This window comes from Pygoscelis adeliae, unplaced genomic scaffold, assembly GCF_000699105.1.
Source record: "Pygoscelis adeliae isolate BGI_AS28 unplaced genomic scaffold, ASM69910v1 Scaffold232, whole genome shotgun sequence".
NCBI lineage: Eukaryota > Metazoa > Chordata > Aves > Sphenisciformes > Spheniscidae > Pygoscelis > Pygoscelis adeliae.
The window spans coordinates 686,607-703,927 of NW_008824473.1; the positions used below are offsets into that span (position 1 = coordinate 686,607).

A 17,321-nucleotide genomic window follows, 5' to 3' on the forward strand; every position below is an offset into this window, starting at 1 on the left:
CATTTCACCTACTTTTTCACTTTCAAGGTCTCATGCTCTTGCTCTACAGCCTTCTGCCTTTCCTACTTTACCGTGCTGCAGAAGCCATACAAGTGCTTTAGATTTATGTGATTGCTGTATTGTCCACAGCACATCTTTGCCAACAGCAAATGTTGAGGTCCCAGTTCAAGAATAAGCAGCAAGATGTATGTCTGGAAAAATGTGACACAAAACCAAATGAGAATAATGGTGCCATATATTATTAACAATTAGTTTAATTATGGTTGCATTTAGTTGCTCCAGAAGAGGCCAGGGCCCCAAGTACGACGCTAGCAGAAGCAGAATAGCAGAAGGCACTCCCCAAACCCAAGTTTATGTCCTTTAAATAAACAGCATACACATACGGAGATCTGAGACAAAATACAGGCATCTGGGGACTCTATGGAAGAGCCTGAAGGTGAAGTTACAGCTTCATGCATCAAAGGCAAACTGTCACCTGCCAGCTGCAGGGGTGACAAAACACGTAAAGGGTGAGGACAGCAATGATTTGATTCTGACCTTTATTGTTCTGTATAGGTTTAATGAGTGGGTGGTCTTTCTTTAATTATATTTTCCATTTGTTGAGACTGCTGCTCATTAAGACTGGTTAAGGTACTTCAGGTACAAAGCTTACAAAAACTAGTGTTAATTGTGAGATACGCAATCATTACACAAATCATTCAGTCTCGCTTTGGAAAGGAATCTGTTCACCATGGAGACCTAAATTGTCATTTGCTAGTTAGTAATTACTTAGTTGATTGAGTTTGCTAAAGGAAAGTGGGATGATCCCAAAATGAAAAGGAAGAAACTGTTGATTTTTAACTTTATGCCATCCACAGGAAATTCCACAAAAGCTCTATACCAGCCTCCTGAACTGCTTGGGCCTCTGAAAGAGCAAGAAGAGAAGGCAACACTCCTTCCACAGAAGAAAAATAATCTCAGGGCTTGTTAAAAAACTCAGGACTGCTAAAGAACTGAGAACATGCTGAGAAAATATTGGGTGTTTATTTAAACCACTGTAGAGCCATTTTGGTTAAAGATATGCTTAGAAAAATTTTTACAATCATTAATTCTACTCTGCCTCTGGAGGAAACAAAAAAACCTGAGTCTTAATGTATAAAGTTAAATGTGGGGGGGGGGAGCGGGGGGAAACAACCAGCCTGTATCTCCTCCTTTTTCCTTCTCTGTCAAGCACGTTATACAATTCAGCTGAATTGAGTCCATGCTCAGAGCAATGGAAGGGAAAAGGGAGAACAGACAGGGTCAAGAGAGACTGAGAGAACATGGTCTTGTTTTATGTAAACCTGTTTTTACAGCTAAAACTCTGGGAAGTGCTCGGATACTACAGTTATGGAGACCAGACTGATTTTTAAAGATAATTAGGCTGTAACTATGTAGGTTTTCCCACTTTATCGTAAAGTTGTTTTTTCTTTCTTTTTTTTTTTTTTTAAGTAGACCTGTTTGAAAGGCTTGGTGGGTATCTGTATTTCATCCTTAGAAATCAGCCAACTTGGGCTGACTCAGTGAGACACCATTCTCTACCCAGAGCAGACAAAAAACGGTGGCAAAATATTTTTTTTTGCACAAAATTGTCAATGAGTCTAGAATTAAACATTGCAAGAAATGGTCTGCTCCAAAGCATTAGTGATCTAAAATCATTCCTAAAAATAATTGTTTAAAACTGTGGAAGTGTTCCATAAAGATGATTTCAAAATGAAACTGTTTCCTTTTTTTTAGTTGAAATGTCCTTTTACTCTGAAATATTATCTTAAAAAGTTAAAACAAATGATGAGGTTGAAATAGAAACTAGATGCCTTAAAATTACTGGGACAAAGCATTTCTATGACCTGATCCAAAAAGTGTGGTCTGAGCTGTGTTCCCCAGCCCTCTGGAAGCGTGCACGAGGCTTCCAACAAAAGCTGAAGGGGTTCTGCTTTCAGAGGCATACAGTGCGCTGCTCTGTCCTGCGTGATATTTGAAAACTGCTCTGATTTTTTTGAATTATGCTTTGCAAAGTACATGTGGGTCTAGAACAAATAGTTTCTTATCGCAAAAGAAAATAATCTTATCTTGCCAGCCAGAATGTACATATGCTTTTATCCAGATATTTGTAGAAGTCTGAGATGGGCTGGTCTCCTGCCACTGTAAGGCACGAGCCAGCCCACTGAAATTGCTGGAGTTGCAGTACTATAAAGCAGTGAAAGTGAAATCAGAAATAAGCTCACTGGAATACGGAAACATTTTATATTTGTGTGGCCTTAACTATTTTGAAACATTTATCTGCTCTTCCTTTTGGAAGCATACCTTTTACAACTTTAAAGAAAGACTACTTAAGTGCACACAAATATGATGTTACTTATAGCTGTAGATCTTTTAGATTATGTTTTGCAAATAATTTACAGAAATCTGGAAAGCTTACCAATATCAGAGTGAAACCTTCACATGGATATGATCACCATTTTACAAATATTTTTCCACAATACCACTTGCAACTAAAACTCATTGGAGAGTTTTGCTTTTGCTCCTTTAAATTTTACACAGAATATTTTACATAAGACTTGAAAAAAATATTTGATGTGAGCTTAACCGCTTGTAGAAGTGAAAGGGAATTTTCTTTGTAGGAACTAAAAAAAGTGTTTTCAATTTGCAGAATTATACTGAGGTTACGTGCAGATTGATGAACAACATTTTTTTTTAGAATATTACAGAAATTACAATGAAATCACATTTCAATGTAAAAGTTATTGTTCCATTAATATAAAGCTAATTAAAGGGAAAAGAATCCTAAGCAGGTTTAAAATATGAACCTCCGGCTCTCCGTAGGATATTCATGAAGGAACTTAAAGATATAAGAACAAGATTCAGGATTAAGTAATTTGGAAATCATAGCATAACCATTAATGAAATCCTGATTTAACTCTAAACAAATTATTTGTAGATCTTTAAAGATCATTCGGTTTAAACAACCTTCTAACATCTTACAGTTTCAAGGACGAATACAAGATCAGATGACAAACATGTCCAAGCGAGAACATGACAATATCCTACCTTAGGCTGTCTTTGGTCTGACCATCTCTTGAAGAAAAGTACTCTCCTTAAGGTACTCAGTCCTCCTTTCCCTCTCTTTTTTCTTTTTCCCCCTAAATACTATGTATAAATAAAACGACTTAATTCTGCTTTGACCATATCCTGTTGACTTCTTTACTGTGAGAACTTTCTTTAAGACTAGCAAAGGAGTGACACAGGCCAGCGGTTATATAGTTTACTGATTAACTTAATTATAGAGAAACTTGTTTGTAAATGTCTGAAACAATAGCAATGTCCGTTCCCAGTGTGGATTTACCAGGATAAAATTTGGTTACCATTCAAGGGGATGCCTCCAAGTAGCCTAGCCATTGTAATTGTATACCTATTGTGTTCATTTACAACATAATTTTTATCAATAAATATATAGCAATGTCAGGTGATTCTGTGCAGTAAATTAACCACTTCAATATCACAAGAAGCAGGTTTTAGCTGACTGGATTAACAGATGTTTCTTAAGCACAGAAATGTTGTATTCTCAAAAAAAGGCCAAAGTGCTCAGGCCATACTGGACACATCTGTATGACAAGGTAGAAGAGTGCCAGAGAGATGTCCTTGCCCCAAGGCCAAACGTCAAAGACCGATTCTCATCTGTGTAGCTTAGGGGTAACTCTAACTCTCTCTAGAGTGGGCAGGGTGCATCTACACTACGTAGCCTTTGTTGCTGACCTTACTCTTCTGGGCCCATGTAGCTTCCCTGTGGCTCCCAGATATTATTGTTTAATAAATGTCATTTCAGTTCAAAGCATCTGTAACATTGTAAGGGCTGCGTTGGATGCCACCACAGCAGTACTGGGACAGCATGAAGTCAGAAGATTGTGTGGCATGCCTTGGTTTGATGGCAGCTAAGGTATGAAGGTACAAACCCCACTGAGACAGTGTTAGAGGACAGTGTAGGGTAAGAGGAGCCAAACCTACTGTAGTCTTGTCCATGCTGCCTTTTTGGGAACAGTCCCTCAAGTAAGCCATGTCTTGAAGACACCTACTAAAGCAATCCAAAACAGAGCCCCAGAGCAAGATAAGAGTTGAGTAGTGTCAAGATGGACAGTCAAGGGAGCTATGCCTCTTTCAGTCTTCAGCCTCTATTGTTTAGCACTGTGGATGAGCCCACTAAGACCCAACATCAGATTTGTGACCAGAAGTATGTCTGAGGATCACACCTGGAAGTAAATAGGCAGAGAATCAAAACTGCAAGATTCCCCTTATTTCACGAAACAGTCTTCTTTCCAGGCTAAGATCCACAAATGACTCATACATGCACAAAAAGCATCACACAAATGCATTTTAGTTTTGCCTTGCTCAGTGGTGCAACCTTCACCCTCATCTACATTCCTTCTCATTAAATTTTTTTCTCAGATTGCCACTCTGTTTGGTTTGGCTCTCTTCATAATTATTACACATACACGATTTTCTGTTTTAATTTGTGTTCGTTTGTTTTCTTTTGATTTGGGGGTCTGTTAAGGGCCTAATTATCTTCTCTGCACGGATGAAGCCAGATGTTGCATCATCTGCCAGGTGGTGCTAAAGACAAGTAGTTATTTAACATATCTTATGATCTTGAAACTGTTTAATCAGTTTGGACACTTGATCCTACTACCTTTTTTTTTAAAGAACAAATATAAATTTATCTGAAAGGAGTCAGCCTTTTAAGCTCATCTTAGACACTGTTCTATGCCTACAACAATATTCAATGGCATTTTGTTGTTCTTACATTGTCAAATATTTAAGACAAGTTTAGATGTATTGTTTTCTTTTCCCCTTTGTTAGGTTTCATTTTTTGTTTATTCTTCCTTGTCCATTTCAATACAGCTTTTAAGAGTGCTCATTCACCCCAAAAAACTTCTTTCTCAGCTAGGGCCATGTACAATGTGGGTGGCATTTCTTGTCTTGTTTTATTTTGATGTCGCAAGAAAACATTGTCAGGCCACCAAAAAATACTTAAAATAGGTCTTTATTAAAATTAAATGTGTAATAATACTGACTTATCTTTCCAGGATCTTAGAAAGAATTCCATCTCTGATAGCTGAAGTTTCACACTTAATATCTTGCATATTAGTAACTGCTATATAAGATGCTTTCACAGAAAATAGAATGGGGCTATTACTTTAAAGGCCTGCTACTTACTTATCATATAAATGACAGTTTGAGTCAAATGCTGTATACATTTCAGATGCCATCCAAATATATAAGCTTACCTTCCACATTTAAAATACGAAGGAGACATTTTTGGTGTCTGAAAATCAGTTCGGTCCCATGTGAAAAAGGGCAAGTGATAACCATTGGAAGAAATAAGATAATGGAGATATGGGTATTTAACACATGTATTGGCCCTAAAATGAAAAACTTTCAAAGGCAATTGAAAGATGTTATCAAATACCATTTTGCAACAGTCTTGCTGTCCCAGCTGAATTGCCTTATTGCCTTAGAGCAAGGCATGGTGCTCTGCTAATGCACCTCAGCGTCTTCTAGGTCATGGCTTGTGTCCAGCCAATTTGGAGCAAAGTGGAGGAGCTCAGATCAGTCTATGTCTATGCTGGTGGAAGTGTCAACAAGACAAATTAATGGCTCTGAAGTGAACTACAAAGCTTCCAAAGGTTTTAAAGGAGATCAGGATTTCAGTCCTAAATTACAGGGGTTCAGAAAGGCAGATTGGTGGGTGTGTCACTTTATTTTAGTTCAGGATATGAAATTGGACCAGTCTTCACATAGCTGGCCCGGTTTAATTCAACGGGTCTTGTGAAATAAAAACGGGCTTTGACTGAGGAAGAGAAATATCTTAACAGGACAGGTCCCAGGGAGACCCATGCACCTCTGGTATTTCTTGCCATCAAGAGTCCCTTTCCCTCACTGGGAAAACCAGAGCTGCAGGGAAGAAAAAGTTGATTTTGCATACAGATGCTATAGAGGATGCATTTTACGTATCTGGTTTTGGCCACTTCTTTAAAAAAAAAAAAAAAAAAAGATGTTTTCTAGATCTAGGGTGTTTCTAAATCACCTGAGTAGTGAGGTGGAAAAATAGAAGCAGTTTTCCGGGAAGGCAGGGTGGAAGGGAAGGACCCTGACTTCTGCTACATTAAAGATCCTTCCTCATTTGCATTTTGAGCCCCTTTTTCCAGGGACTCATAACTACAGAAGTGAAAAACTAGAGTTAAAACACACTGACTCCAAAGACAGAGAGAGGTACTTTGCCTTAGACATATACTGTTAAAACACCAACATACAATTTCCAACTACTGAAAGGTAGAAAACTTTTTTTTCTTTAAGCTTTTCTGAAAACTGCTGCAACTAGAAACCTTGAGGGTGAGTATGTAGAAGTGCCATGGAATTACCATGGTGATGAGGCTCACAGCACAAGCAACTCATGATTGACAACATTTCTTTTGAGAGACCTGCACCTGGGGCTAATGTTTAGAGATGCACTTAGATTTATTTTTGAAGGTCTAAGAACACTCTCCCCGTAGTGAAGCATAATGAAAAGATAATATATTTCCAAGTTTTTTTACAGAATGTGAGTATGCATCTTTGAAAAAGGAGACTGTTTTGTATAAAGGCTGATGTTTGTAAGCCAGCAATTTCTCACTTGTGTTACATCAGAGCTGTAATGTGTGAGAAGTCCTGGGAAAAATGTATATTCTAAGGGTCATTTAAAAGCTTTCTTCCTGTTTCCTTGGGTTCAGAAGTCTCTACCTGCCAAAACTGAATGTCAAAAATTTGCAAGTAGTTTACAAATATAAAATTGAGAGGCAAAACCATTTCCTACAAGCATCTTGAAGAGATGGAGTCATATTTTCACAATGAGTAACTTTCTCTGTGGACTCAGTTGCATATTATTTCTGATGGTTTTTTTCAGCTATAAAAGCAAAACACACCGGATTTGTAAAGAATTCAATTCTGAGACTTGAGTGACATCCCGCAAAACAGGACCAAGTGGCCATACAAAACAGAAATCAGCTTAAGTGAAACACAGCAGGAGTGCTAAGTCTCCTTCCTAACGGGACCCCTGATTCAACCCTGTAATACATTATTTCTTTCTGTTACAGAAATGTCAGTTTGAATTAAATCTCCATTTTGCTAAGCTCTGAATACCTATAATGTGAGACGCAATCCCTCTTCTGAAGACCTCACAGCTTCTGAGTAAGATTTCAGTGTGGAGGGAAAGTATTTTACATTAACATGCTTTCTTGTATTTTGAAGCTACCTGATCATTACTCTTTAAAAATAATGACATAATTAATGAAAAAGTAGACATCAGGGGGAAAATCTTCTTGACAAAAATCTGAAGTAGTTCAATTATGCAGGACTTTTAGAAGGGATGACTGGATGTAAAATTTGGCACCCTAGATTTGAACATCATCCTCCTCTTTGTATATCATGGCCTGACATTGGAATTAACAGGTAGCAAGGAAGTGTTTAGCTGTTTACATGTACTTTTTTAACAACTGCAAAAACATTTCTCCCACCAAAACCCATCACATTTAGGGCAAAAAACAATAACACACAGTAATGCAATGGGTTTTGCTTATCATTTGTGATAGTGCTTTAGTTTAGCTGTATGGAGCCAGGACACTGGAAGTGGTCTGATTGGGAGAGATGCTCCCAACTTCTAAGAGCTCTGCAGCAGGAGTGGCTCCGCGTGTCAGAGTCCCTCCATGCCCGAGCCACTATTCTTGTTTCAGATAGATGAAACTGAAATGTTTTCAATTTTTCCAGCACTCAAAAAGACAGAATTCTGGTCTTATTTGGACTGGAAACTTCTGAAGTGTTGCAGCTTTCTGGGGGGGTCTCTATTGTGTGTGAGGCCCTGAATGTATCATGTTACTCAATGACGGTCTCCCTCTGCTGCCAAAAGAAAGGCTAAAAAATTTATTATTCTCTTTTTTTTTTTTTCTTAGCAGTACATATAACGGAAGACAGCTTCCCCATGCTTATAAAATATTGACCAAGAATTCTTCATTCATTAACAAACCCACGCTTAGCCTTGAAAAATTCAGTGGAACTGGAGCAAGGAGAATTTTCCGGCCTGCATTGTAATTGTCTTGTGCATTGAAGTTAATAGCGTAAGTTTTTAATGGTCTCAATAAGACAATGGTTTTAATTTAGGTGAAATTACTTTCATTAATTTGCATAATATGGCAATGCAAATACATTGCAGTATAATTTTCTTACAAATTAACTGAAAATATATCTGCCTAGCTTGATTTAAATGACTCAGATGAAAATAACATCCAGCTTACATACTTAGGTCCGTCTTTGCTGAACAATTTCAGGTATTAAAATAGTGTCATAAAAACAACCTACAAGCTCTGTTATGAGTAGTGATGAGAGCAATAGTGTGCAGGATTACATTAACACCACACACTCATTATATGTTATTCCTTCCGTAGGTACTGAAGATTCAGGAAAGTTGGCACATGTCAACCACACGTCCTTGACTTGAGATTTCAGTGCATTTTCTTCTAGGTTTCCGAGTAAAGGATAGCTTGCTATTTTAACCTAATTTGGTGACTTACCAAACAAATTAGGACCTTCAGCAAGAGAAAATCCATCAGCAGTGGCTAGCTGGTGATGTCCTATTAAATTCATTTCAGATCCCATTTATTCTTCAGTTCAGGAGGAATATGCTAATTAAGAAATAGGTTGAAAGGAAACCCTGAAAGATATAAAGCAAAAAGAATATTTAAAACAAGATAACTCATTTTTGAGTACCTATTGTAAAGCAGGATTCAGGAGGTTGTTTCAATATTTACTGTAAGAAACATTGGCTTGAAGTTACAATATCCAATTCAGCCTTTTAATAAAATGCTGCATCTACTTTGTTTGTTTTTTCCTTGCTGTGGTGTATTTTATTTGCCATCCTTCCACTGTTCATTTAAAACTAACGGCAGATTATGCTCAACCTTTTTCAAATATTCACAGACTGAAGCAGTGGCCCGACCTGCTGAGGGCATGCTGTCCAGCCCCCCTTCCAGGGAATACCAGTTGTTTGCATTATTTTTTCATCACCCTTTCATCATTTCATTGTTTTAGCTTACTGAAAAAGTGCAAGTTTATGGTTAGGTCAGAAGACTCCAAGCCAGGAAACTTGAGTTTAATTTCCAGCGACTGGCTCTTTATCTTGCCTTCAGTAATTACTGGCTGAACAAGAAAAATGGTGGCAAAAACAGAAAGCAAAGCCTTGGTCTAATAACCAGGCTAGCCCACCCACTCCCTTTGCAGTCTCAAGCAGCCGTACAACGCTTGCTTGGGGAGGTTGGGAGATGCTTCTGCCCACTCACTAGCATACTTTCCTAGCAAGTCAGATACAGCAGCTTTCATCTCCTGAGGTTGACAGTGGCACTGTACCCAGATCTTCTCCTTCCCGCTCTGACTGCTAGGCTATCAAATAAGAGGCAAGACACCTGCCATTGCTTTCTACTCAAGCACAGGCTATAGTTAGAGCAGCACCTCATCCAGGAGAAAGGCATGCAAGAGGCTCCCTTGCCCATGTCTGGCTCACGTGGGTGAGATGGGGCACCTCAAGATTACATTAGGGTCAGGACCATCAGCAACGGGAGAACATACAGCTCCAACAAGGGTATGTCTCAAGGGTTTATGCAGACACCAAGAGGATTCTGCATAAAGTTGACAGAAATGTGTTTTGCTTTGGTTTATAGTCTTAACTCTTTATTCGGTGTTATTCCCATGGGACTGTCCCTGGGACTACGTTTCCACTCACTGAAGGCATTTGAGAGTTATAGCCCAGTCTGCTTCCCAGTGAGGGCTCAGCATGTTTCTTGAGCAGAAGTGAAGTCATCTGACAAAAATGTGAATGCAGCAGGAGGCCCCAGTGCTGAGCGAGCTGGGAAATAGCTTGTGAGAACAGCAAGCACACTGAGTAATTATACTCAGATTTGTCCGTAAGGATTCATTAAGTTCTTTCTTAACATAAACAAAGGCTCTCTAATTAGACAGATGCATTTTAAATGTCTGCCGACAGTTAATTTAAACAGTTTACTCAGAAATGTCAAAAGCTACTTGTATCACAGACCAGATAGGGTTCTTGTGGCAAATAACATGTAAACACACAGTCTCAAATCTAGCACAGAAACACAGTTTTGCAACAGCGAAAAACTCCACGTATCTTGGGATGGGGGTTGGCAACCAGCCCAGCCACCCCAGTAGGCCCACGTCTACTTCCAACCATTTTACTGCCTCGCCACCACATTTGCTGGAGAAGGCATCTGCTGCCCAAGAGGTGGGGCTGCCCACATGGCTGCAAAGGGCTGTCAGGAATTGCAAGACAGTTTTCTCATGAACTGCCCATGACAGACCCATAGGAGGGGATTCCTCTTACAGCCTGTTACAAGGGTTCTGCCATGGGAGAAGATAGCAGCACAGTCAGGACCCTTATAAAAGTAAGAGAAACATCAGAATGAGGCATCTTCAGAGGGCTCCTGAATGTTTCTCTGGATTTTCTTGCTGAAGCCCAGAGGAGAGAGGCCATCTCCACCCTCTCCTCATGTGCAAGCCCTTCAATAGCTTTCTTACAGCCCACAGGTGTGCAACCCTTGCAGTTCCTTGCAGGATTAGCTCTCCCTGCAGCCAGATTTGAAGATTACGTTCCATCACTACTAGTATTTCTCATGTTTCCTTCTCAGACCCTATATGAGGAGCTAACGCTGCAAGTGCTAACATATCGGCTTTGGGATTGTGAATTTCTATATGTACATACAGAGCCTAGAACTTATCTTCTTAGGGAATTTTAGATGTTATATCAGGATATTTTAAATACAGTCCCAAGAAGACATCTGTTCCAAAGTATTTTGTCAGACTGTCAGTATACAGTCAGACTTTCAATGCGTAGCTTCAATAGCCTGTAAGGTATATATCCTGCATCTGTCTAGTCTGTGCTGCAAATAAGGAGAAAGAAAGCAAGCTATATTTTTAAACCCTAATATAGTGTTTTTTTATTTACAGTCTCTTTGAAATGTCTATAAACTTATTTCTTGCTCCTTTGAGGCTATTCCAGTTTTTAACGTCATTAGATAACATCACTCTAACCTCAAGATAGACTTCTTATAATCTATTATTCTTTACATACACACAAAACCCCCCCGGTGCCGTTAATACTGCCTTGTTTATAGTAAGAAACTTGAGGATGTATTTGTCACAACCTCTCAGTATGCTAGGATGTTACAGATTTTGTATCTCTACCCCTCCTGCCACATTACTTAAAGGGGGCTTATAAAAAAGAGGGCGGCAAACTTTTTAGCAGGGCCTGTTGCGACAGGACAAGGGGGAATGGCTTTAAACTAAAGGGGGGTAGATTTAGGCTAGATACAAGGAAGAAATTTTTTACGCTGAGGGTGGTGGAACACTGGAAGAGGTTGCCCAGAGAGGTGGTGGATGCCCCCTCCCTGGAAACATTCAAGGTCAGGTTGGACGGGGCTCTGAGCAACCTGGTCTGGTTGAAGATGTCCCTGCCCACGGCAGGGGGGTTGGACTAGATGACTGTAGACAGATGTCTTCTTGGGACTGTATTTAAAATATCCTGATATAACATCTAAAATTCCCTAAGAAGATAAGTTCTAGGCTCTGTATGTACATATAGAAATTCACAATCCCAAAGCCGATATGTTAGCACTTGCAGCGTTAGCTCCTCATATAGGGTCTGAGAAGGAAACATGAGAAATACTAGTAGTGATGGAACGTAATCTTCAAATCTGGCTGCAGGGAGAGCTAATCCTGCAAGGAACTGCAAGGGTTGCACACCTTAGAGGTCCCTTCCAACCCAAACTATTCTATGATTTTATGAGTAATTTTGATCTGGATTGATTCAGTTCAAGTCAAATGTTCATGATGATTTTACAGTTCCCACCTTTTTTTTAATACTTCATTTTCTCTAATATATTCAGCTGATGTAGACCATTTACTGGATTTCATAGAAGAAATTAATCCTATCTTTGAGGGATTTCTGCAAGGCACAAGACATGATCACCATTAAAAAGGCTGGAAATATATTTTCCATTACATGTAGCATTGCTACTGTAAATTTGCCTGAACACCAAACTCTTCATTAAATACTGATTGACATTTTGCTTTGATTTGCCCCTGAATCCAGCCTGCTGTAAGCCATCTATCCTATATTAGATTTATCCAATTAATTTCGCCAGTATTTAAAAGCAGCAGCTACTGATTTCCAGCTTTCAGACCTACACCAGGTACACAGTATAGAGCATTTAAGCACCACTTATTCCACACATTGTTCAGTTCTGGGAAATAGTATAGGTCACCGTAAGTCGGTGTTGCAAGGCATCACAGACCGAGGGGTGGACTCCGCTTGCAAAGAGCTGGTTCCACAACAGACACCATGTCATTAGCCTCTTCTCAGCCTGACCCTCCTAGGCTGTTGCTGCAGTTAAACAACTGTGATCCCAGCTGGCTGCAACTCCCATGGAGCAACTCCAGAAGCATTGCTCTGGCCAGTGGGATAGTCCCACCCAGCAGACATACAGAGGCACCCAAACTGCTATCAACACAGCCAGGTGACAAAGGGTGCCATCTGCAGCACCTATGCACAGAGCCTTTTGGCAGAAGTATTCTTTCCAAAGATAGAGGCTGGTGACATAAAGCTATGTCATCTCAGCTTCCAGAATCAGTTCATCTACATGAACTGGGATCAGTAACCACTCTTAATTCAGATTTCTTTATCCACCAAAACCACATAATAGTGGAATGCTTCTTGATATTCGCAGGCATAATTGGTATGACTAAACATTCGTAGGTATTTCTGCCTCATGCTTCCTTCCTTACATGAAGTTCATCTTTTAGCTACTTCTATCAGATTAATCTGGAATATCTTAGTCAACTTGACTGATACTCCATCCTGCAGTGTAACAAAAAAATGCATCAGATCAGGTAAAAGCTGGAATAAAGATAATAGGTGCACAGGAAATCAATATTGCTCTCCAAAATAAGAGCCCCTCAAGAGAAGTTAAGAGGCATGGTAAAAGTTAAAAAGTTTTTTATTGTTCCAAAGAATTATTTTAGTTAACTTTTTAAAAAAACTATTTACTCCACCACCTCTTAGATGATTTTCATAGGTCAAAATTATACAGCAAAGAAAAACAGTGATCAGTATGTATAAAGTAAAATCTATGCCCAATTGCTTGAGATTATTTTTATCAATTGCATAATTAAGAGCTCTGAATTACACATAATTTTATTACATGCATCCTTTAGCATACTTCAGAACAGTCAATCAATGCATGTTTATGTATTCTACATTTAAGTGAGAAAATTGAGATATATATTATTATATATGTGACTTGTTCTTTCACCATATGTATGTGCATGCATGTTTATTCAGCTTTCTTATGGGATATATGTTCATGGGCATATATAAATACATATGTATACACATACGCACATGCGTGTGGATGTACATTTCAGATTCATTGTGGACTCTTATCAGTGGACTACCTCTGACCCCACTATAGTCAATAGTAAAGCTTCCCCTGGCTTCTGTGTAAGCAAAACCAAGCCTCTTAATGAAATAATTAAAGTTAAAATCAACTGGGCTCACTGAAAGACAAAAGCATCATAGCCTCATACTTTCAGGTAAAGTAAAAATACGTTTGATCATCAGGAAATCTCCATGATAGGCTAATTGCATTTTACCTTCAGAAGAAGAACGATTGAACCTATTTCAATTACTCAGTAAAGGAAAATATATCAAAGCACTGGCAAAATTTTTCACAAATATTAGTCAGGTACATTTCCCTCCTCCTGTCCTGTAATATTGTCCTATTTGTTACACATCTGGCTGCCAATTGCTCAAAGAGAAATTTCAGTAACATCATTAATCTATGGCCCGATCCAAACACTGTTAACATCAATGGGAAGATTCCTGTCTAGTTCACAGGCTTTTGATCTGGCCTCCTAGCCTTTCTGTAGAATATTTAATGCACTGCCTCACTTCTTTGAGAGGCTTTTTTGTTTGCTTGCTTGTTTGTTTTAAAGTGTATCAGAGAGACATGAAAGCATTAGGAAGACAGAGGCAGGACTGGTGTTACTGTGTGTGTTTGAAATTTACTGGTTAGATTTTTTTAATATGACATCTAAAATCAGAGGAGCAAAGAGACACAGGACACAGGAAAAATACAGGATATTCTTACAGCTTATTCTGAATGGAAAATATATATCTTTAAGTCAGTCACAAGTAGAACTGAAAACTCTACCAAAAGTCTCAACGGCATTTCTGTAGGTAGGCGAGTAAATTCAGAGAGCGGGGCCAGCTTCTGGCTGTCCCTACGATGACCTGCTGAATGCCATTTCTCTGTTTCTTCCTTTCTCCAGCATCTTTTTCCTGTCTCACCTGACAAAACTGCAAACCCTCCTTTCTTAATCTGTTTTTGGACTCCCATCTAGCCTAGTGGGATCCCAATCTAGTTTGGCATCTCTAGGTTCTCTGTAACACAAGCAATAGCAATAAAAATGACAAAAGCCAAAAGTGTCCCACCACAATTACAGTTTTCTGAAGATAAATACCTAGCAGGAACACTCAGAATAAACTGACATTTTCTTAAAAACTGGCAATGGATTCAAACAGTAATAGCTTGGAAAGTGAAACCCCCTTTTGCTTGTGCTAGTTATGTGAAATAAGTGCTAAAGTCCTGGACTTCGGAAGATGCACATGGAATCTGTATACAAAACCATCAAACAAAGAAATTACATAAAACAAATACAACTGTTCCATTCTGGATTGTCCTCTGTTCTCCCATTAATCACATTTAAAACATTTTCTGTTCCTAAAGGGATAAAATATTAACAAACCAGTACAATTTTAAAGCTGATGCACATAATTAACTAGATAGTGTTACTGCAGGAAAGACTCAGTATCAAAGTTATGCTTTCTTTTCCAGCAACACACAGACACAGAAACCAGCTTTCTAAAGAAAAATTCCAACACTGTCATTATTTTTCATGACATTAACATTTTTTCTCAAAGGGAGTTCCTGCTGTTGTGCCAGTTTTATAGATGAAATTACTTCTCTTTATATTAACATCCACTAAATAATTCAGGTGAGAAAATTGTTTTTACACTACACAACAGCAAGAGCTATCAGCTTAAGGAATTATTACTTACTGTTCTTTTGTGGAAGACTGCGGATGGCAGGATGTAAGACAGTTCTGCACTCAGTTCAGTATCCTAACGATTCTCACACAGGAACATTTTTGTTTTGGTTTTTTTTTAGGTTTAGCAGAAGCCTGTAGTGATAACACAATGAATCAAAGCTTGGGCTCATTGGCTCAGTGCCCTAATGGACAAGGATTACTCATTAACAATTCTTTCTTTGCGAAACTCTCCAAACAGTCTGTATTAAAACGTTGTGAATCCCAGCTTGTCCATCGGCACAGAGACTTGGGATGCTCTTTAATACTCTGGCTGGCTGCAGGGGGGAAGTTGGCTCAAAAAGTGGAGTGATAGTACCTTGTTGCTGATTGTAACACTTTTCTTGCACATGTACATTTTTATGACACTCTCAGCCTCCTTGTCTTTCCCACTCAAGGAGCCCAGATGTCATTCCAAGACACATACTTGTCTTCTAAGTGTTTCTGTTATTCTTTACACTTTTTAGGGGAACTGAGCATTACACTGAGTACTGAAGAAGCGGAATGGGCTATAAATTTCAGCATCACAGGGATTTGAGAACATTAAAGTTTGATTCCTGGATCTGCCACACTCTCTAAGAAACTTAGAGATTGTTGATTTGGGCTCATCCCATAAAGCTTTAGGCATGAAACTGAGGCCCTTAACTTTAAACCTGGTAGACTCATGCACCTTTTGTGCGCAAGGGGAAGAAATTGGTACCTGTAGATGATGAATCACATCCTGGGTGGGCTGCACTGCATTCGAAAATGCTGATCTCTTGCCACTGACAGAAAGGGGAAATTGAACAACTACATCCCCACTTACCCAGTAGAGGAATTTAAAGTAAAGTGGAATGACTCCAGGCTGTTCTGTTTCAACACCCCACCTACACAGCAAGGGTAATGATTCCTTGTTTTGCATTGCTAAACATATCTCTACATATTTACATGACCTGGCAGTGGTATTGAGGCAAATTTCAGCCAGAGGGGACAGCTGGCAGCATCACTCATGGTAAGCGAGTTCACGTCTGCCACATGGTATATGCTCTCCGTCCTTCTCTACATATTTACACTGTCTGATCAATAGTGACTACACAGAGACACAAGCTGTACCTCCTACTCCAGAAAAGAGAGGCATTGGGCAGCAAACACAGTCCTCTCTAGGAGAAAGGTGACAGCTGCTGGCCCTGAAGTTACCAAGAGTAAAATTCCCTCACTTTCCTCAAGTTTAAGAGAAAAAAATAATTTAAAAAGGTATATTCATCCTGAAGCTTATATCAAGGAAACTGAAACTCTCTACCCTTCTCTTTAAAATGTAATTAATAAAGGGTCTTTCTCATGTGTTCTGTCCCTTGTAAATTCACCTGGTGGCCAGCCAAACACACATGGTATGACAGGTTTCTGAAGAGATCAATAGGAGAATGATGCCATAAGGCTGTCACTGGACACTAGCATGCCCAAGGGGGTACTGTTTTCAGGGATTTATGCCTACAGTTCATTCCAGCAGTCACTGGCCATATGATAAGTACATTTAAGACTAAGGTTCTCTCAGTCCTCATTTCTGACTCTCTGAAAGCCATCACTATAAATGATGAGATTTCTGTTTTACAAATTCATGTTTAGCAAAATTGACATAAGTCCTTTCAAATAAGAGAATTCTTCCAAAACAACCCTACCCACAGGAGACAGTTGGTCTCCACAACTCCAAACATGCCAACATCCCATCTGACACTTTCCAGTAAATGTCCACTCCTGTGGTGCCTAGGAACCACATGCCAAAAAAACCCCCTCTATATTTGGTCATCTTGAGGCCAGTGATGGGATTTGTCCCTTACCAGCTGAAGAAGCAGAGACTGAGCCAAGAAGTCCAACAAATGTCATATTGTGTCTCATGGAGCTTTTCATCTCTTGGCTAGTTCTGAAGACCTTAAATCTCTTTTTCAGCTTTCAGTCTCCTGCAGCATTGGTCCTAGATTGTTGGCAGCACAGAGCAATTGCTATTTAGAAGTCCCTAGAAACCAACCTTCAATAAAGGTTCTTCCCCAGAAAGCATTTTCCTCTGTGTGGATGCTGTTTGTCAGACAGCG

The 17,321-nt window shown here is 39.2% G+C and overlaps 1 protein-coding gene across 1 annotated transcript in view; it reads right to left on the reverse strand.

Moving 5' to 3' along the window:
* Positions 1 to 15,311, reverse strand: part of NR1H4 (nuclear receptor subfamily 1, group H, member 4) — a 42,139-nt gene extending 26,828 nt beyond the window's left edge. Inside the window, exons 1-2 of the mRNA XM_009321296.1 lie at positions 15,230 to 15,311; positions 8,613 to 8,752 (exon numbers count right to left, since the gene is read on the reverse strand). Of these exons, the coding sequence (XP_009319571.1) occupies positions 8,613 to 8,697 (85 nt within the window). The 5' untranslated portion in view covers positions 8,698 to 8,752; positions 15,230 to 15,311. The remainder of the gene's footprint in view (positions 1 to 8,612; positions 8,753 to 15,229) is intronic.
* Between the last annotated feature and the right edge of the window lie 2,010 nt (positions 15,312 to 17,321).